This window comes from Pteropus alecto, unplaced genomic scaffold, assembly GCF_000325575.1.
Source record: "Pteropus alecto unplaced genomic scaffold, ASM32557v1 scaffold54, whole genome shotgun sequence".
In the NCBI taxonomy this organism is placed as follows: domain Eukaryota; kingdom Metazoa; phylum Chordata; class Mammalia; order Chiroptera; family Pteropodidae; genus Pteropus; species Pteropus alecto.
In genome coordinates, this window is record NW_006435758.1 from 93137 (window position 1) to 116060 (window position 22924).

The 22924-nt window shown below is 35.6% G+C and overlaps 1 protein-coding gene across 1 annotated transcript in view; it reads right to left on the reverse strand.

Moving 5' to 3' along the window:
* Positions 1-10849: 10849 nt before the first annotated feature.
* Positions 10850-22924, reverse strand: part of LUZP4 (leucine zipper protein 4) — a gene marked incomplete at its 3' end in the record, with an annotated part of 21836 nt that continues 9761 nt past the window's right edge. The window contains 2 exon segments of the mRNA XM_006926944.2: positions 10850-10902; positions 14900-14981. Of these exon segments, the coding sequence (XP_006927006.2) occupies positions 10850-10902; positions 14900-14981 (135 nt within the window).

Sequence of the window (22924 nt, forward strand, 5' to 3'; positions counted from 1 at the left end):
AATGGACCTCAAGATAATCATGCTAAGCGAAATAAGGCAGACAGAAAAAGTTGAAAATCACATGATATCATTTATATGTGAGATATAAACCTAAAAAACAACAAATGAGCAGGACAAACAAACAGAGACTCATGGACATGGATTATAGACTAAAGGTTACCAGAGGACTATAGAGTAGAGGTTAGTAGTGGGGTAGGTGAGGAGAAGGGAGGTAGACGGGGTAAAGGGGGTCAACTTGAAATTTATTGGATTTTGCTGATCAATGCGACTCCAATAATTTTTAATTAAAAAAAGAATGGATAAACAAAATGTAGTATGTGGTATATCTATACAATGGAATATTATTCAACCATAAAAAGGAATGAAGTACTGATATATACTATGAGATGGATGAATCCTGTAAATATTATGCTAAGTGAAAGAAGCCAAACACAAAGGGTCACAGGATTCCATTTATATGAACTATCCAGAATATGTAAATTTATAGAAACAGAGAACAGATTGGTGGTTGCCAGATGCTAGGGGTAGGGCAAAAGTTAAGATAGCTCAAAAATTATATACCGAGTTAGCAATTAAAGCTATGACCAGACCCCAAACCTGCCAATTTCTCATCCCACTTATTTGGCCACCCACGGAAAGTCACACAATACAGCTACAAAGCTGTATATGGGGTTTTATTTTGGAGTGATGGAAATATTTTGGAACTAGAAACATGTTGCTGAATTGTTCACTTTAAAATGGTTAATTTTACATTAAGTTCACTTTGAATAAAATTAAGAGCCAGGTGGAGCTGGCTCCAGCATACCATTGCCTAAAGACTTTGTCCCTCCAAAGTCAGGAAGATCCTACTGTTTATGCCTTATAAAAGATACATGCAGCTGCTTGAGGCAATGAGTACAGAAATGACTAGCAACTGAAACAGGAAGGGGTGAATTTTACTCTGGAGAGTAAAAATTCAATATTTCAAATATATTATTCCATAACTTCTGTCTATATTCCTACTCACATTTATTGTTATCTTACTTAATTCTTACAATTTTATATATGAAAAAATTGAGGACTAGATATAACCTAACCAAGATCATACACAACTAAGAAGTGTCAGAGATGGGATTTAAACTGAGGTCTAACACAGCCTGTGCTCTTATATTCAAATGGAAGCCTAGGGAACCCACTGCGGTGGCACACAACCATGCTCCTTAGGTAACCCCAGGCCATGCGGAGACCTCTACGGTGAGTATGGCTGCTTGCCAAAGACTTCAATCTCATTCAAGAATTGGTGGCCTTGGGACCTTCTGAGGAACTGTGGGGCTGTAGAGCTACTTAGCTGTAAGAAATGATCTGGTCAGGACCATGGGGATTGCTCTGAGTCTTCCTTTGGCATTTTTCAGAAAATTCAAAGAATTTAAATAGTTCAGGGTGTTGCAGGAAGCTGAAATATGTATCACTTGCGGGGGCCTAAAAGACTATCTTTTCTAAAGACCTCAACTGACTAAGAAACGGAAGCTTATAGAAGGGAAATGACTTGCCTAAGATCACAGAGCTGGTTCAGTCAAGAACCAAGACTAAATGAAAAAGTAACTGGAAGAAGTTTGTCCTCATCCTCAATTCTCCATTTCCCATTTTTCCTTTTCTCATGTTCCTTCCTCAGTTCTCTAGTCTGGATATGCTTTAAACAGAGAGAGTCTAGTATGCTTATTCAAAACAAGGTATAATAAGGTATACCTAAAATAAAATTTTAAAAAACCTTTATTATAGAATTTTCATGTATATTATTTATTTACAAGTTTATTATAGTTACATTTTACTTATTTGCTTGTTTGTCGCTAGAATATTTTAAAGCAGGTTCTAGACTGCAAGGCATATATTCTTAAAGAAAAGCAGTATGATATAGCAAAACAAAAACAAACGTAAAGTCTACACTGGGCTGAAGGTAGGGAACTTAGGCCTTGTTTTACATAGCTCTGCCACTCACTAGCTATATATGATCATGAGAAAGTTGTTTAATCCTTTAGTCTAAGACCTCTTTCACTAAGAACAAAACTAGACTTTATAACTTTATAACATTAAAATTCCATAACTCTTAGAACTCTTCTAAGGAAATTTAAAAAGAGACAGGTGTTTAATATACCTCAGTTATCTGGCAAAGGATAATGGTTTGGGGGAGCATTAATTAGAGCTGTGGGGAAGGGAGAGGAATTGTTCAGAGGTCTTCAAGTTACTCTTTGAAGGCAGCTGCCACAGAAGGCTGATCTTGACTACGACCATGAAGTGTGGCTCTAGGAAATACACAATTATGCCATCATTCCTCTACTAGCGAAGTTTCAGGATTAGTTGTTTAAATAGCCTGAATTAAACTGGGGAACTGTGCTGTAAGGAATGTTTTCCAGCTTCAGACAAATGTCCATTTTCTGAAATACCTGAACACTCCACAATTTTTTAACCATAAGGTTTCTTCCTCTCTCCCTTTTTTCCTTCCTTTCCTTTCCTCCCTTCCTCCCCTTTTCTCCCTCTTACCCTCTCCCCACTTCTGTGGGGTTTGTAGGTCAGTGAAAGGCAATATTTTAGAGGTTGAATGCTGCCATCTGCTGGTTGAGCAGCAGTACTGAGCTGGAACAGGGAAGTTTTTCTGCCAGATCCACAGACCCACAGCAAAAAACAAAACCCCACACCAATCTGCAGTAAAAGGGATCAAATATGTGGTGACAAAAAGAAATCTAATTATGGGTGGTGAACACACAATGCAGTATATATATATGCCTCACTGTTGAATTGTACACTTGAAACTTATTGAATTTCATTAACCAATGTCACCATAATAAAAATAAATTAAAAAAAAAAAAGTTAATTACTTGAATTCAATTGATTGATTTAATTAAAATTTTTAAAGCCCCACACAACTAAAGGCACTGGATTTACAAACCAAAAAGCAACTTAAATACTTTTATGACATTATTTTACCCATAACTGTATTTATTTTTTCTGATAGCAATGTGATTATTTCAGAAAATTCGTAAAATCTGAAAAAGTGGATGTGGAAAAACACCAATCTCTAACAAAATTCTTAGTTCCCAAATTCTAACACATGATGGTACATTTTTACCAATCTTTGTTTAATGTATTTTTTTGCAATACTTTTTTATTCAAAATGCATTTTTTCATGACTCTGACTTTCCCTTAATGACAAATATTTATCACCACCTTCTATGTAACAGGTATTGTGTTAGGCACTGGAGATAAAACAGAGAAAAAAAGAATCAAGAAAGTCCCTGCCCATTCCCTTGTGCTTACAGTCAAGGGTACGGGTGACAATAAACAGATGAAGATATAATTAAATGTTAGATAATGATAAATGCTATTTTAGATAGGGTGGTCATGGTGTTACGGCGCGAACGATTCTGAGACCCACGGAGCCAATTGAGATTAATTATGAGCCTTTATTAACCGGCCGGCGACTGACTCTCTACCACGCAGGGCTAGAGGAGATCAGCCCCGAGCTTTCAGAGCAGGCAGCTAATAAAGCTCAAGACCATATCCTGGTGGTCTCCTGAACAAGCCAGCAGATTACAGAAGTGGAAGTTGGCTTTTAGCATATCTTTGCCCGGAACAACACCCTTAATTAACAAGTAAATGGATTACAGAAGCAGACATTGGCCATCTACATATTTTATACAATACACTTCCTAAACCACACACAAGCAAGTAGGACAACTTCTGATATCTAAAGATATTTCTTCCCTGTAGCTGACTTAGCTAGTTTGCTCACTTGAAAATTTTCCACTCTTAACAATGGAAGGTCCCTTTGAGTTGTTGTAAAAAGTGATATTTGAGCAGAAACCTGAATGAAAAGAGGGGGAAATGTCTTCTGGAGGGAAAAGTGTTCTAGGCTAATGGAAAGGCAAGTGCAATTGCTCTGAGGCAAGACTATGCCTAACTGTGTTAGAGGCATAACAAGGAAGATAGTGTGGCTAGAAAGATGTATGGGAGAAGAAAACTGGAAGGAAATAAGAGAAGCATAGCCAGGGATCAAATTATAAAAAGGCCAAATAATAGTGTTTCCCCTTTTTAACCCCATGTAACATAACACAGCTGAAACAAAGGAACAAAAGAACAATCCCAGAAGAGACAACAATATTGAGGCAAAGCCATGAATGCTATAGAGGGTAAGAGCATGGGCTCTGGAACTTGAGAGATCTGGGTTCAAATGCCAGCTCTGCCACTTACTTCTATGATCTCCCCTTCCACAACCAACGAATAGCATGTAATAAGTTGGTACATCTTGGGCCCTATTGCTAGGAAACCTAAGATCAGATACAGGTGCCTGCATTGAGAGTGCTACAGGTGAACAAAGCAGAGGGTCCTCCAACATTCACTATTATATACAGGATAGAGTATTAGAGTGGGAATGTAGTTGAGGGGAGAGATGCAGGGCATTTGACATGTAAAAAGTAACAAGTAGAAAGATTGAAACAGATGGAGAGAGACAGGAAATAGTCTCTTCAATTTCACTTGGTCTTGGGTAGATTTTTAGTTACCACTAAGGCGCAGTATGCTATAAAATCTCAGACTTTAGCATGAATTCCACAGATTGCTGGGGCCTACAGCCAGAGCTTCTGATTCAACAGGTCTAGGGTGAGACTCGAGAATGTGCAAGTTTCCAGGTGATGCTGATGATGCTGGTTTGAGGACTTCACTTGAAAAATTAATGGTATGATTACTGCCAAAGGAGGCAAAATGGAAAATTCATTCCGCTTGTTTCTTTGTTCATGTATTGACAAACGGCTAGAGTGTTTATCTTTTGGCATTGACCAAACCGGTAGTTTACGCTCTTGTACTTCTTATGTTATTCAAGGCAGAGAGGAAGAGAGTTATGAGTTATATGGCCAGTGTTTAATATAGAAAAGAGACCGTTCGAAGCTTGGAAAATATTGCTAGGTTCATTGACTTATGCTTTTTCTCTTTACCCATTATTATCCATTACCAAACAAGGCATTGAAAACAGTATATCTCTCTTATATTCTCTGTTGATGAGGGTATGAGAAAACAAGCCTTTCATATTCTGTACAGCAATTTATAAATATGTGTAACATTCTAAATAAGTATTATCTTATCTAGCAATTCTACTTCCAGAACATGATCATATGGAATGAATTGAAAATGTACTGCAAAGATATAGGTACAAGGGTGCTTATCTTGAAGCTGCAGCTTAACTAAAAAGATAACATTTAAAGTTAAGGATAGATATGTGGAAGCTTGCGTAATATTTGTAGTTAAGCTTTATGGTTCCTTGAGATGAAATCTTAGTCAATAATCTGCTTTTGTAAGCAATATCCAGTTCTCAAAAATGTAAGGATAGATAACAAAGCTATACTAGAGTGATTTAAAGATAGTGGTTTTACAAACAACAGTCATGAGATATTCATTTAGTTGTTTCGCAGGTATCAGGAGACCAACTGAATCTAGAGATAACATGGAGGAAAGACCTTGACTCCAAGAAGTCTACAATAACAGGAGAGGACACCTTAGATACCATGGCAATGTAGAAGAATTGATGCAAGATTCCTGCAAAAACTGCCCTCTACCCCAAAACATTAATCTCCTTTATCAAGATTTAGAATTACTTAGCTTCTCTCTCTTTGCAAGGAAAGGTTCCTTTCAAACCCCTTAAAACCCATCGTCTTTTCCCCCTCAGGGACATGGATTTGGGCTTCCTCCTCATCTCATTTGGGTGCCTCTAGAAATAGACTCTTTGCTTGTTACATACTCGATGCTTTCATTGGTCTTACTGCACTCGGCATACAAATTTGGGTGCAATTACAATCACAGTTTAATTTACAAAAAATCAAATTAGAAATAGCCTAAATGTCTAGCAATGGGGTACTGGAAAAATACTGTGGAAAGCTTTGCTGTGAAAGAAATCTCAGTGTAAAGAAAGTAAATATGAAGGTACATATTACAGCTGTTATATGTGATTGGGGGGGCATTTTGTGTTTTGTAAAATTTCTTCGGTGAATAGGTACTGTTTTTGTAATCTGAAGAAACACTGTCTCTCCAAACCACTTTACACAAATTACATTATGAAGCTTCATGTACATTGTTATTCTCTGTATTCAAGATTAGGACTTTGCAGCAAAGCTACAGTAAAGTATACAGACCTTAAATCAAATTGAAGATTGTTTTTATCATCTGTTAGTTTGGTTCAGAAAGCAGTGAAATAAATGACCCAGACTAGAATCCAACTTTTCTTATATTTCTATACTGTATTTCACTTTCCTTGCACAAACAACTATTAAATGTGATGACTTGATTAAATTAGGCTAAAATCCACCAGCCTTACATGGAAGTATGAATAATTATAAATCAATGTTTTCAGTGTACTTACAACAGGCTTAGCTGGACACAGTTGAGGTCCAAGTTGTACTTTGATAATCTGTATCATGATCATTATTGCTTTGGACACCAAGTATCAATGGACAGGAAAAAAGCCACAGTTTGATTTAAACTTTATTAACTTAACGTGTTCACAGAAAATGACAGAACAGTTTAAAATTTGTATTAATTTATGTCAAAAGTAAAAGCATAAATTCCTAGAAAAAAATGTAAAAGTTTGGATACAAATTCAGCGTTTTAATAATCAAAGAGTAGAATTTAATCTTACTAACTTTTGAGGCACAGAATATTTAGTCATATAAGATGCTTATCAATTACCTTGCTCTACTGTTGAAATAGAGTCTACTTAGGATTCACATGTGGCTTCTAGAGCTCAAAGAACAAATTTAAACAAAGAAACGAATTCTCTAATATTGAAAAGACATGTAATTCCAAAAAAATAGGTGTTTTCCTAAAATCTCACATTCTAAGCAATCTTCCTTCTTACTTTTCTGTTCTTTTATGCAAACAAAGCTAAACATTTTTTTCCTTTTATGTAAATGCATAGTTTTGACAGATTACTTACATCAAAGCTTACATAAGGAAAATATATTAACAAAAATCAGTAAAAAGTATTGAAAGAATATATATATGCCCTTGAATAAAATCCAGTGCAGTATCCCTGTTAACAGCAAACCTTTAAAAAGAAAGAACTTTTTGGTCTTCAGAATGGCAACAGATCCTGGTCTTCCTTTTCAGCTTAGAGAATCTCTCATTGAGTGAAAGTTTAGTCTATGAAGGAGAGAAAAACTATGAGCTCGGGGGATTAACAATCTCATAAAATACTCATGAAACTTAGTGACTAAAAGTAGACAGGAGATGGTTGAAGGCTGTGAGTGACAGAAGGAAGACTATGAGTTTAAAGAAAATGCACAGAGCTCTTCTCTGTGACTCTAGAAGCATGAAGTAGTTGTCAGATCTATAGTATACTACGGAGGCTACTTTTTGGTTCTTACGTGCTAAACAGTGGCATCGAAGGGCTTTAATTGAAGGTGTAACAGAGTAAGTTAAGCTTCCAAGGTGGGATGAGGGTCAGGCTTACTTTAATGGAGTGGAGATTAAATGCCTCGACTATGCCCAGGAATGTGGTAATCTGCCTTGTGAAGACACCCCTAGAGACAGGTGACTTCCAACTGGCATTTTTAGTCTACAATGAGCTGAAACACCTATCTCAAAAACCTCACGAGACTTAAGTTCCAGCTCCATCCTTATTTAGACTGCCACTGAGCCTAAGTTTCTTCAAGAAATACTCTTTTAAATATCACCTCAAAATCTAAATCAGAAACCAGATTGACACTGTTTTGAGGCATAGGTGATCTATATCCATTACTAAATTACTACATCCATCACTATATATTGCCTATTTTCTACTTATGAGTCATATACTTTTATGCAGAACACAATTAATCAGAATATGGATGGAATATGATGCTCTGGTTAATTTAATTTGTTGCTAACTTAAGGTTGGCAGGTAATTCTTTTGGTTTCAACTTCTGCTGTGAAAAAATGTTTACATATGTTAGTATATTTATTTGCTTTAGTACATAATCTGGTAAACATAACTGTCTCCTTGGCAAATGAGAACCAGATTGAGCCTTAAGGCCTCCACAGATGTAAATGTATAGTAGATTGAGCTAAATCCATGTTTAACTTGAAGTTCATTTAAAAGATAAGTAATTAAGGTTGGCTTATTTTCTTGACCATTATGTCTTTCACAAAGGTGGAATACAATGAAGAAATTCCTTGTGTATTAAGGGCTCCAGATAGACTCTGGTTAACCACATTTTTTCCTATAAATAAAAGATGCCATTGTACATACCTAAAAAAGGCATGAACTATTTAACATCTCATGAACAAGCTTACCGTGCAATTCTATTACATTTACCTGATTACCCATTTCTTGAAAGTTGAATTTCAGGTATATTCCTCTGGGCTGGTGCAGAGAACTCTTGGTTGTAGTATATTTAGTCTTTATGAGTAAAGCTTTAACCTCCTGTTTTATGTATATCGATTAAGCATAATATTTAATAAAAATATATATTTGACAGCCACTAATTAGATGAACAACATTGGACCAATCAATTTAATCCCTCAAGGTCTCATTTCCACTAGCTATAAAATGAAGATGGTATATTCAAGAATCTTCAAGCTTCCTTTTAAGATTCCAAGTAATGAATCTAGGAATGTTTATATAGCATTCAAAGGATCACATGCATGCATTAATGTAGCCTTTTTTATATTGTCACTTCAAAACCAGTAGATGAGTTGTTATACTGTTTAAATGCCAAAGCAGTCTCACTATTATTTAAGTATGGTTGTGCCTGTATGCATTTTGGAACAAAAGTAGCCAGAGCTTCCATATATAGAGAAAATGGATTAGTAGTTGCCTTGGGCTGGGGGGAAGGAGGGAAGGGAGTAAATGGGGAGTGGCTATCTCCCCCTACTAATGGCTATCAGGAGTTTCTTTTGGGGATAAAAATATTTTTTCAATTAGATTATGATGATGGTGGCACAACTCAGTTAATATACTAAAAGCCACTGAATTATATACTTTAAATGGTTGAACTTCATAGAATAAAAATTATATCTTAATAAAGTTGTTACAAAAAACATAGCTGGAGCACGTAAGGCATTAATACAAAAAGCTACCTGGCTATCCAAAATTTTTATTCTGCCAGGTTGCAGGGGTATCCCTTATATAGAGTCTCCTCATTGGTTGCTAGTGGGTCTGGTTTTTGCTTTGCCTTAATATAACATCTCTTCATGTAAATTAACAGTACAAATTTTTTTAAAAAATGGATGGTTAAATAGTTTAAAGGAAAATGTTTACCACATGTAGTATCTTAGTCTGTTCAGAGTGCTATAACAAAATACTATAAACTGGGTGACTTATAAACAACAGAAACTTATTTCTCAAGTTCTGGAGGCTGAGAAGTCCAAGATCAAGGTGCCAACATGGTCAGGTTCTGATGGATTCCCTCTTCTGGATTGCAGACTGCCAGTTTCTGGCTGTGTCCTCACATGGTGGAAGGGGCAAGTAAGCTCTTCAGGGTCTCTTTTTATAAAAGCACTAATCTCATTGGCTCCACCCTTATGACCTAGCCACCTCCCAAAGTCCCTACCTCCTAACACCATCACATCGGGCATTAAGATTTCAACATATGAATTTGGGGGACACACACTCAGACCATAGCATGTAGTCACACTCTAACAGATGTAGAGAACAACAAAAACCCAAATGCTGTGTGGTTATCTTGATATTGTCAATAAAGTTGCTGTAAAACCACTTATTTAAAAGTGGTTTTAAATAAATCAGGTACTTTTCCAGTTGGTTTTTTTTTTTTTTTTTTCTGGTTACAAATATTGTTCCTACTAGGACTCAACTGGACCAAAATCAGTGTTTGATTTGGAAAAAAGACAGAGAATGCTCTGAGCAATTAAATAAATATTGGTTTCCAATTTAACTTTTAGTCATAATTCCTCTTTCTTTTTCTTCATTTTCTTTAACAACATAGCATAGAACATGCTCATGTTTTTTGATTTACTGAATACAATATATTACGTTCTTATTTTAAAAGCAGGTAAGTGTAACAATCTATATGGGGTAGGCAGAATTCTAAAAATGGCTCCCAACGAGTTCCTTCAGGATATGACACTGTTTTGAAGGTGGAAGGGGCTGCATGAACGGGAATTCAGGCTGCCTCTAGAAGCCAACAGGGAAATGGGAACCTCATTCCCCAAAACTCAAGGAACCGAATTTTCCCAATAACTAGAATGAGCTTGGAAGCCTCTTCTTCGGAGTGTCCAGATAAGAGAGAAGCCCAGGGCCAGGACCCTGATTTCAATTCCATAAGACCCTAGCTAAAAAGCCAGCCAAGCACACTTGGACATCTGAATTATAGAATTGTGAGATAAGAAGTGAGTGTTGTTTTAAGCTGCTGTTTGTGGTAATTTGTTTAAGCAACAATAGAAAACTAATACACTAGGTTTTTAAAGAATTTAACCTTGTCTTTACTTGTATTTGTGAAGAGACAATATGGTAGAGTAGAAAGCCCACAGGTTTTGTAGCCACACAAACCAAATTTGAATATATCATTTAAAATTTGAATTAGATTGTTAGTTGTATGACTTCAAAGAAGTTAATATACTCTATTGAGCTTATTTTATTCATCTGTAATATGGAAATATTCATACCTTACTTCAAAGAATGCACAGAAATCTAAAATATAAACATAAAATCGAGCCAGGTTGTTTTATGAATTTTCTAGTTCTACATTAGGATTGTTTACAGAAATTGTTATGGATTGTTCAGAATCAGCTTCTAGAAGCCCTCTGCTGGAAGTTACATTTATTCATTTTTCTTTCATTTTACCCCTAAGAATAATTACATTTAGTTATACAGATGTTTGTATGCAATTACCTTTCACGTCTTCGATAATTTTCACAGGCGTTATGATTATTTTCTGGTGATATCTAAATGGGAAAGGTTGAAACAAATCATGCAAAAACCTTTGTTACTCAGTACAAGGTGCTTACTTTCTGTATTTTAAATTGATTAACATTTTCAATGACACGATTCTCTCTGCTTGATCCTTAGACAATTCTCTCTGCTCAATCCTTAGTCAAACATTCCATTTCAGGTTGTTCTTCCCTTTTCATAGATCAAGAATGTCAAAGCTAGCAGACCCTTAGAGATCAAGCAGTCCAACCTCCTCACGTAAAAATAAGGAAATGGTGATTCAGAAAACTCAAATGATTTCTCCTAAGCCTTGCAGTAGTAGTGACCCAGAAGAAAACTCTCAAGATCTAGCTGTGGCCTGGATCCACACACCATTTATCTGAATCAAGGGGAAAGGTAATAATTGTAGATAAAATCCACAAAGGGTGTCCTTCTACTCTTTATATAAATAGGCCTGTGACCTGACTCTATTCAAGATAAGTGAGATAGAGAACTGTATTATCCTAACAACTTAATTTTAGAAAGTCTTACTTCTAACTCAATCAGGTATTTCAGGTGAATGTTAGGATCTTTTTCAATAATTAACTTAAATCCTTATTCCTATAATTATTTTATAAGTGACAACATAGGTTATACCTACATGTGGTCAATGAAACAAACCAAAGCATAATTAAAACACTCCATCCAAATGTTAATTGGCTCAGATCACTCCATAACTGAACTGGTTTCAGTACATCCAGTTATATGTAGCTGGTGGTTGCTGGTTCAGCTGTTTTTATATAAAGTCCTGACCACAGTTATAGTTTGCAGGTGGATTTGGTATTAACAGCCTTACAAATAATATAAGAGCAGCCAAGACGTCTGTATAGCCAGTAGACTATAAAAGTACAATAACACATGAAAGTATTCTTAAAAGTTAATATTTACATATCAAATATTCTCTTATTGGAAAGCTCTTGTTTAGGTTGGAAGCACATATTAGTGTTTACAAGTAAAGATGCTTCAGAAGGCAGCCTTGAATTCAAGATAGATGTGTGTCTAATGGCAACAACTTCATGAGTTAAACAGTTTCATATACCCTCTTCACCCCATACTCTACTGATAGCCATTAGTCAACAGGGTCCTTGCCAAAACTAAAGAAAGATAAGGGTGCCAAGAGAATGGAGGTATAGTTTATATGGAAATAATGGCAGATTATCCAGGAGCTTAACTAGGTGATACATAAACCAAAGTAGAAGAAATGAGAATAGGAGCCATGGAAATGGGGAAACAAGGGCAGGAATTTGAACTAGAAACTATTGGAAGAAAGGGATTTGAGCTAATGTGATTATTTCTAAAATAAATTGGTCAATATAATTTCCTTCCTTAAAGTCAATAGTTCTGCATTACCCTCAATATAGAATCCATACTCTAGCATGACACATAGGCCATCAGTCTCCTGACTTTCTACCTCTCCACACACCTCTCAACAGTTCTGACAACACACTTTACACCTGAGCTCAGTGATTTTCAAACTATTTTTAACAGTGGAATAATCCTTAGTTCTAACAAAATCTTACTTGGTATCTCAATATGCAAAATACTAAAAAGCAAAACTGCCTTCAATGGCCCGAGATACCTCTTTACAATCCCTAGAACTTCGCAGTACACAGTCTGAAAATGACTGCAGTCTGGCTAAACTAAGCTAATTGCAGTTTATTAAATATGCTATGCTTTCTTTCACTTCTATAATTGTTACACATGATGTTTCCTGTGACTGGAAAGCCTTTTCCACCTTTTTTGCTTTGCTTCCTCCTACTCAGCCTCTAGGACTCAACTTGAACACCATCTCCTCTAGGATGCCTTTCTTAACCTCCTTAGCTGATTTGGGATTCCCTCCCCTATACTCACTGCCATACATCTAAGTATTTATGCTTGCTTTCCTTCCTTCTTTCCTTCTTTCCTTCTTTCCTTCTTTCCTTCCTTCCTTCCTTCCTTCCTCCCTCCCTCCCTCCCTCCCTTCCCTCCTTCCTTCCTTCCTTCCTTCCCTTCTTCCTCTTTCTCTCTCACTCCCCCTCCATCCCCTCTCTTCTTCCTTCTTTTTACTCTTCCCTCCTTCCCTCCTTTCCTTTCTTCATTTCTTTTTTCCCTTTTTTCTTTCCTTTCTTCCTTCTTTCCTTTCCTCTGCCCTCCTTCTCTCTCTCTCTTTCTCTTTCTACTTCCCTTTTCCCCTCTTTCTCCCCCCTCTCTCTTAAAGATTTTTTCTTAAGTACATAGAACGTTTCTGGCATATAATAAGAGCTCAATAAGTGTTGAATGAATAAATGAAATACTGCTCGATCTTTAGTCAAACATTCAATTTCAGGTTGGGGACTAAAAAAGGCCATTGAATTTGACAATAAGGAAGTAATAAAAAAATGTTTGATAGCAAAATTTAGAACGGTAGGAACTAAAGTCAGACTCAAGAAATGAATTGGCAAATAGAAACAGCTATGAGGTTCTAACTGTATCCGGAAGCCTATTAGAAGAGATTTTGTTCCTATTTAAAGGATAATCATATTTGCCCCTATATTACCAAGGGGATCTTGGTAATCCCCTGAATAATGAATGGCATGTATAGATACATCTATATGTGTATGTATATATGTATATGTAATATATGTTAATAACTGAATCACATAAAATTTATTAGAATATAATAACTTTTAAAAAGGCATGCATTTAAAAAATAATCACATCAATATGGCCATAATGAACATTTGGTGATTATAATGAATAATTTTATATAATCGTCATCAGTAATGGTAAAATAATAACTCCAATTTATAGAATGCTTACCACAATCCAGTCTCAATCCTAAAATGTTTATATGTATTTCAATTAATCATTACAGCAACCTATGAGATCATTATTCCCATTTTATAGCTAATAGTCCCATTTATGGGCTCAAAGGGCCTTGCCCAAGGTTCCTCGACTACCATGTTTCATTAAATCTAAGACACCATGATTGTAAAATGTACTGTTATTTTATGTATAAAACGTTTTCAATTTAACTATGATAAATTATTAAATGTTAGACACTTTCTGATTTTAGATAAGTTGAAACCTGAAAAAAGATATGTGTCTTAGAGTTGGTCAAATACGGTATTAAATGACAGAAATATGATTCCATCCAAATGTGAATCCAAAGCCTCTGTTATTAACCATTACACCATACTGCTTAGATCTCTTTTGACCTCTTATAGATGTCCTTCATTCTAACCTCATTTACAAGGGAAGAAAAGTAAGATTGAGGATTATCCAGGAAAGAAAGCCATGTCTCTGAGACCCAGACTAGACCTCTTTACACTGAATCATATTGATTTTTAAGCTAATCTTTTTTCCTGTAGGTAGAGAGGTATTGGAAAAAATACCAGAGTGTCATGTGTAAAAATAAGTAATAGATGTCTCACATAGGAGCTACATGTACTCAATAATATATTTCATCTAAATGCTTATGCCAAATAGACGTGTTCTGTACTAAAGATGGAAATTTCCAACAAAAGAGACTTAATTGGCTTAATCAAAATACTAATCACTTTGTCTCTTATAATTGCTGTTCACAGATCATCAGTAAATAAATAATAAATAAAATAAAGACAATGCCCTAAAAATTCAATGGTTATAAAAGACTTTAAAACAATACATGCTATTAAATTTTATTTGTACCATCCTTTCTCAGTGTTGTCTACTGTCTGCTTAGACGCTAAATAATATAAGGTAGATTAGGGGCTAATGGAGCCAAGGGAGAAACTTTTGTAAGCAGTTATACTATAAGGCTGGAAAAACTTGACCTATGTAGACATGTATGACATATGTGCTTCTTCCTACACAGATGTGGGTAAATAGGTTTTAAAATGTATTAAAGTAAATACCACTATAAATAGATGCCAAAATTAGAACAAAGGCTGCAAAAAGGAAGTCTATTCAAATTAAATGATATATAAAATCACACAGATTCTGTGCTATCAAGTTGAAAGAGCTGATGCTTACTCTTCGATGCATGTTCATTCGATAGTTTCTTTGCTGCATCTGTTTCTGAGAGTATTCATTCCTTGTTTTTGTCATAAAAGACCTGATATAAATAATAAAAGGAGATACTTTAAAAAACAATCTTTTATTTTGAAAGAAATTATTATTTAGAATGTATGTCTTCAAGCAATATTATTTTATTATACATATTTAAATGTCTGATTTAAGACTGGACTCAAGATGCAGTTAAAATCCAGAATAGTATTCTGATAAGCAATTTTCAGCTTAGGTGTGAATTATTACTTTCTGCATGCATAACAAAGATCAGAAGTTAACGAGCCATATGGCAGAATATTTCTGTTTAAATTTTTTTTTTCAAGATTGACATTAGCAAGATGGCTGTTATGGACTGCATGTTTTTGTTCTCCCAAAATTCATATGTTGAAGCCCAAACCCCCAATGTAATGGTATTTGGAGGTGGAGCCTTTGGGAAGTCATGAGAGTAGGGCCCCATAATGGGATTAGTATCCTTAGAAGAAGAGAAAGAGATCAGAGTTCACTCTCTCTCTATCATGTGAGAACAGACAAAAGGTGGCAATCCACAAGCCAGAAAGAAAGCTCTCACTGGAACCCAACCATGATGACACCCTGATCTCAGTCTTCCATCCTCCAGAACTGTGAAGAATAAATTCCTGTTGTTTAATCTACCCAGTCCATGGTAATTTGTTATGGCTGCTCAAGCATCCCAAGACAATAATGAACTAGGAAGCTACAGGCTCTCCTTCCCTGCCAGAGATACAAAGTTAACAACAATATACAGACTAGAATACCTCTGTGTGAACTGTAGAAACCAGTTGAGAAGCCACAGCACTCAAGTCATTATAAAAACAAAAAGAGATTCCAGTAAATGGGGTTGGAATATTCACGGCACTTAGTGCATCCATTTGTATATCTCTCCCTACACAACAAAGCATAGAGCAACCAGAAGGAAAACTCCATACTGGGGCACCTCCCTTGGGATGGAAACTAAAACGTGGACCATGTATCAAATGTTCTGGTTTCTCTGGGGGCTGCCTGGGGGCTGCCTGAGGACTGATATATGTCTCTCAGACTCTGAGCATTGATGAGACCAGTGCCAGAGTTTGGAAGCCATTGAATACAGATGAAAGCAGCATATTAGAGCTGCAACTCTGCAGGTAGATACCAAGGGGAGCAAGACTTCATAAAATGTTTGAGAGGTCCTAGAACAGCAAATTGGTGATCTTCCCCTAAATGAAGCCAACGTGCAGAGACTGGGGAAAAGATGTTTAAAATGCCCAAATCTGATGAAAAAATTAATGACAAGGTACACAAAGAAACAGAAACAGTCCAATCAAAAGACCAAAATAAAAGTACACAGAAATCAAACTTAAAGAAATACAGATCTATGAGCCGCCTAACAAACAATTTAAAATAACAGAAAGATGCTCAATGAGCTGAAAGAGAACACATATATACAACTAAATTAAATCAGGAAAATGACCCATGACCAAAATGAGAATATCAGCAAAGAGATAAAAAAATATAAAAGAATCAAACAGAAATCCTAGAGCTAAAAATACAATAACTGACCTGAAAAATTTATTAGAGGGGTTCAACAGAAGACTGGATTAGACAGAAAAAAATTTATTAGAGGGGTTCAACAGAAGACTGGATTAGACAGAAAAAAAAGAATCAGCAAACTTGAAGACAGGTCATGTGAAATCACACTCATAAGGTTTTTCTCCAGTGTGAACTCGCTGATGTATCCTAGAGCTAAAAATACAATAACTGACCTGAAAAATTTATTAGAGGGGTTCAACAGAAGACTGGATTAGACAGAAAAAAATTTATTAGAGGGGTTCAACAGAAGACTGGATTAGACAGAAAAAAAAGAATCAGCAAACTTGAAGACAGGTCATGTGAAATCATCAAGTTGGAGAAGCAAAAAGAAAAATCAATGAAGAAAAATGAAGAGAGTTTAAGGAACTTATGGTATATTATCAAGCAGGCCATTATATGCATTATGAGAATCTCAGAAGGGCTGAAGAGAGCATATATGAAGACGTGGAAGCAACCCAAATGTCCATCAACAGATAAATGAATAAACAAAATGATATATACATAGAATGGAATATCATTAGCCTTAAAAAGGAAATAAGAAAAATACTAACAACTAGGTAAACAAATGGAGCTAGGGAAAAATGAAGAATTTGGAAATAAAAATAGGGTAATCAAATAATCAGTCTGAAAAGACCTCTGTTTTCAGAGTGATATATAGTATATTAGGGATTTTAGACCTAAAGATCTGATTTGTCAATTACAGTCAAGTTTGAATCTATTTGAAGAATTACTTGGAATGCTGAAGTGGTGATGACATATCTGTTATCACTCTATAATTGGAGTTTAAATGGCAAGCATTCTAAAACTCAATATAGTCATGGGTCGCTTAATTACAGGGACACATTCTGAGAAATGCATCATTAGGTGATTTTGTTGTTATGCAAACATCATAGTGTACTTACACATACCTAGATGGTATATCCTACTACACAGCTAGGCTATATGCTATAGCCTATTGCTCCTAGGATACAAACCTGTACAGCATGTCACTGTACTGAATTCTGTAAGCAACTATAGCACAACGGTAAGTATCTGTATCTCAACATATCTAAACATAGAAAAGTACGGTAAAAATACAGTACAAAAGATTTAAAAAGTGGTACACCTGCATGGGGCACTTACCATGAATAGAGCTGACAGGACTGGAAGTTGCTCTGGGTGAGCCAGTGAGTTAGTGGTGAGTGAATGTGAAGGCCTAGGATATGATGTGTACAGTATTGGAGACTAAAAACACTGTACACAGGCTATGCTAAACGTTTTAAAGTTTTTTCTTCAATAAAAATTAACCTTAGCTTACTATAACTTTTTTCTTTATAAACTTTAATGTTTTTTTGAATTTTTCAACTTAGCTTAAAACACAAACACACACAAGTAAAACACGTACATTGTATAGCTGTACAGAAATATCTCCTTTCTTTATATCCTTATTCTATAAGCTTTTTTCTATTTAAGAATTTTTTTTTAATTTTTAAACTATTTTTGTTTAAAAGTAAGATACAAACACACACATTAGCCTAAAGCTACACAGGGTCAAGAAAATTAAAACACTGTTTTCCGACTCTACATCTTGTCTTCTGAAAGGTCTTCAGAAGCACTAACAACCATGGAGTTGTCATCTCCTATAATAATAACGCTTTCTTCTGAAATACCTCCTGAAAGGACATGCCTGAGGCTATTCTTGAGGAGGTGTCACTCTTTTCAGAAAGATGTCCATGGTGATTTTCTTGTTTGTTTCTTGTTTCATTATAGGTTTTCTTGTAAGCAGTAGTGCACCATGAACATTCCTCTCTATTAATGAAAACCTTTTGGTGTTGGGGTCCATGTTTGCAAACTTTTTTAAAATAACTTTTTATTTCTTTAATTACAGTTGACATACAATATTATGTTAGTTTCATGTACAGACTAGACATTTATATAACTTATGATCACCCCCGTAAGTCTAGTACCCATACAACACCATACATAGTTATCATAGTTATCACAGCATTATTGACTATATTTCCTATGCTATATTTTACATCCCCATAATTATTTCCTAACTACGAATTTGTACCTCTAAGCCCTTCTGCCCTTCACCCATCCATAAGCCCCTCCCATCTGGTAACCATCAAAATGTTCTCTGTATCTGAGTTGGTTTCTGTTTGTTTGTTTATTTCGTCCTTTAGATTCCAATATAAGTGAAATCGTATGGCATTTGTCTTTCTCTGTCTTACTTCACTCAGCAAAATATCCTCTAGGTCCATCCATGTTATTGCAGATGGTGAGATTTCATTCTTTTTAATGGCTGAGTAATATTCCACTATATATATGTTCTACCTCTTCTTTATCCATTCATCCATTGATGAACACTTAGGTTCCTTCCATATTTTGGTTATTGTAAATAATGCTGAAATGAACATATGGACTCACATGTCCCTTTAAAGTATTGTTTTGGGTTTCCTCCGATAAATACTCAGAGGTGGAATTACTGAGTCTTTCTTTGTCTCTTGTTATAGCCTTTGTTTTAAAATCTATTTTGTCTGATTTAAGTATTGTTACTCCTGCTGTTTTTGCTTCCATTTTCATGAAATATCTTTTCCATCCCTTTACTTTCAGTCTGTGTGTCTTTCGATTTCAAATGAGACTCTTGTAGACAAAATATGTAAGGTTCTTGTTTTCTTATCCACTCAGCCACCCTATGTCTCTTGACTGAAGCATGTAAGCCATTTACATTTAAAGTAATTGTTGACAGTTATGTAACTATTGCCATTTTCATATTTATCTTTTTTTTCTTCCTTGTCTTCTTAAAGAAGTCCCTTTAACATTTCTGGTAATACTGGCTTAATAGTGGTGAACTGCTTTCCCTTTTTCTTATCTGGAAAGTTCTTTATTTGTCCTTCGATTCTAAATGGTAGTTTTGCTGGGTAGAGTAATCTTTGTTTTAGGTCTTTGCTTTTCATCACTTAAAACTCATCCTAAACTCTGGATCAGGGGAGACAGATTTGTGCCTTGCCTTCTGTCTCCTGGCTGTTTGACTTGGCAATAAAAGCCTCTTATTTTCTCAAAAGACAATATCATAGCATTAGATTCTATGTGCATCAGGCATTGAGCCCTTGCTCAGTAACAAGTGCCTTAGTGAAGTATTATACTACTTAACAAACAAAGATGTGTAAAATGAAGTGATATAGACAATAATATTGTAATAACTATGTATAGTGCCAGGTGGGTACTAGACTAATCAGGGGATCACTCTGTAAATTACATAAATGTCTCACCGTTCTGCTGTACACCTGAAACGAATATAAAATAATATTGAATGTCAACTGTCATTGAAAAAGAATAAAATGAAGTAAATCCTGAAAATCTCTGATAAATGCAGAAACATGAATTTCTTGTCATTAGTGTTAAACATATTTTAATTTTTTATAGCAAATTATTTGTATACTGCTAATATTAGTCTGGGGCATTTAGCATTAAAATGGTACTTACATGAGACATTATCTATATATATATAATAACCTATGCATACATTTTGTGAATAATTTTTAGCTGAGATTAGCAATTCTATAGAGTTGTTAATATAAGTTAAAATATTTCAATAGACATTTACAGTCAATGCAAACTGAAGACAATCACTGAGATTTTCAAACAAAAAGTAAATTTTTACTCAATTACCTCACCGATGACAATAAAAACGTCTTGTTTTTAAACTCTAACAATCTGCAATAATATTAAATTACTCTGGTTCTTTTGCTAGAGCAGACAGACTTGACAGTTTTATAAGGCAGCAGTGAATATATACAATATATTCAAACTATACTCAGAAGGTTAGGGTTGCATCTATAAACAGAATAGCATCCTCTCATTTGAGGAAAGCAGCAAAGTTCAGCTGCCCAAAGATACACCTATTATTTGTCTGATGAGGACTCTTTGAAGACTTTTTAGGAAGAAGATAGAGGAGCAAAACAAAGAAATTCATTATCAGAGATTACATAATATCGATCTAGCACAGCTTGTTTTACATTAGCCTGCCTAGTAGGTTGAAAGGTTCAGATGGAATGAGACACTGAGTATATATATTTTGATTGTGGAGAAGGCTCAGTAGCAAAAACTGAGTGTATGGGGCTTTGCCTGGAAAAGCAGACCTAGACAGAACAACTTAATTAGGGTACACTGAGAAACTGGATGATAGCTAGAAGACATCAGCATGTTGAAAGAATATTGAGGTCAGAAGCACACCGGAAAGAGAGATGACTTCAGATCTCTCCCCTTGAAATAACAATAAGCTGAACATCTAAAACTCAACAAATAACACCCAACCTTCACACAAGCACATCTGAGCTAGTGATCTGAGCATAAGAGCTACCACAGGTCAGAATCACAGGAGGCCGGCAGTAGACTGGGAGAAACAAAGAAGCTGCCTCTTGCAGCCAGAGCTTCCTGTAGGAGGAGAGGGAGGGGAGAAGATGCAGCAGGTTCCCTGAATAGCCTTGCCTGAGAGAGTTGTGAGATCCATGCAGCAGCAGTATGCAGGGATCAGGGCAGAAAGCAAGACAAAGTGGGACAGCAGAGAAGCAACAGCTGATTCTTACCAGCTACAGTTATAAAACACAAGCCTGGGCCACAATCCCCATCCTCCAAACCAGAGGGCACTACCCCATATCCTCCATGACCAAATACTGCGGATCTCCAAGGGAATATGAGCAAACACTACCAAAATTGGCGCTAACACTGACAGGGACGGGGACTGGGGCTGAGGGTAGCTATCGTGATTAAATATTTATTAAGAAAAAAATGATATTATTAAGGCTTTATATAAAGCAGAGACACAAGAGGCTTAGACACCAGCTACCGGAAACCAAAAGAAAAACTCCTTCTTAATAACAGGCTAAAGAGAGACCTTTATATATTAAAGCTTTCTGAGGGGAAAACAACAACAACAATACAATGCACTTCCATTAAAGCCCAGGCTCAGGCTCAGATATAGTTCATTAAACACCAAGAACAAAAAAGGTGACAAGGCAGCTCAGAAAGAAGGAGGTAAATCTCTAGGAACTAATATTAAAGACATAGAAATTTGCGACTTAAATGACAGAGAATTCAAGGTGGTACTTCGGAAAAAACTCAATGAGATCCGAAATAATTCATATCAATAATTCCGGAAATTGAAAAAAAAAAAAAAACTAGATCAGCAGAACGAGTATTTTAGCCAGAAGAGTGAAACCCTAAAAAGGAACCAAATACAAATTCTGGAGGTGAAGAACACACTAAAAGAGATGAAGAATGAAATAGCAAGCTTGGGAAATAGAGTCAACCAAATAAAGGAAAGGATCAGTGATACTGAAGACAGAAATATAAAAATAAAGCATAAGGAAGAAGAGAGAGAACAAAGAATAAAAAATAATGAAAGAGGAATACAGGAACTAGCTGATACCATCAGGAACGGAAACCTAAGAATAATGGATACTCCCAAAAGTGAGGAAAAGGAGCAAGGACTAGAAAGCATGCTCAGACACACAGTTGATGAGAATTTCCTAAATCTAGGAAATGAGCTGGAGCTTGGAACTTAAGAAATCAACAGAACACTCAATTATCTCAACCCAAAAAGGCCTTCTCCAAGGCACATTCATTGTATTAAAATTATCAAAAATCAATGACAAAGAAAGAATTCTCAGGGTGGCCAGGGAAAACAAGATGGTAACCTATAAAGGAAAACCCATTAGATTATCATTGGACTTCTCAGCACAAACCTTACAAGATAGAAAGGAGTGGAATCCAATATTCAAACTATCAAATGAAAGCAACTACCAGCCAAGAATAATGTATCCAGCAAAGCTCTTCTGTAGATATGAAGGAGAAATAAAGACCTTTCCAGACATACAAAAATTGAGGGAATTCTCCACTACGAGGCCTGCACTACAGGAAATACTGAAAGGAGTCAGCTCACCTAAAACAAAATGATAAAAAAAAATACATAACTAGGAGTAAGATGACTAACAGGCAGATAGAAGCAGAGGAATGCAAATCTTACTAAGAACAGGGCATTACAAGCTTAAACAATAAGGAGAGATATGCTATTGCAAGATAGTAATGAATGTTCAGCACACATAGAGAAAATTGAGAAAATAACAACTGAAAAGAGGGGGGATTCAAAGATCCAAATTCGCAAAGGGGAATGGAGGTAGAGCACATGGGGAAGAAAATAGATTACTACATAAATACATACATACATATATGTATATAACTATCTATTACATATTCATAAGGGTAACCACATGCCGAAGATTCAGAACGGAAGTACATAACATAAAACAAGAAGGACCAGAGTGAAAATCCACACACAAAAAAACAAAATTTAAAAAAAAAAATTAAAAAAATAAAAAACAAAATTAAAAAAACAAACAGACAGGAAGAAACACAAGGACA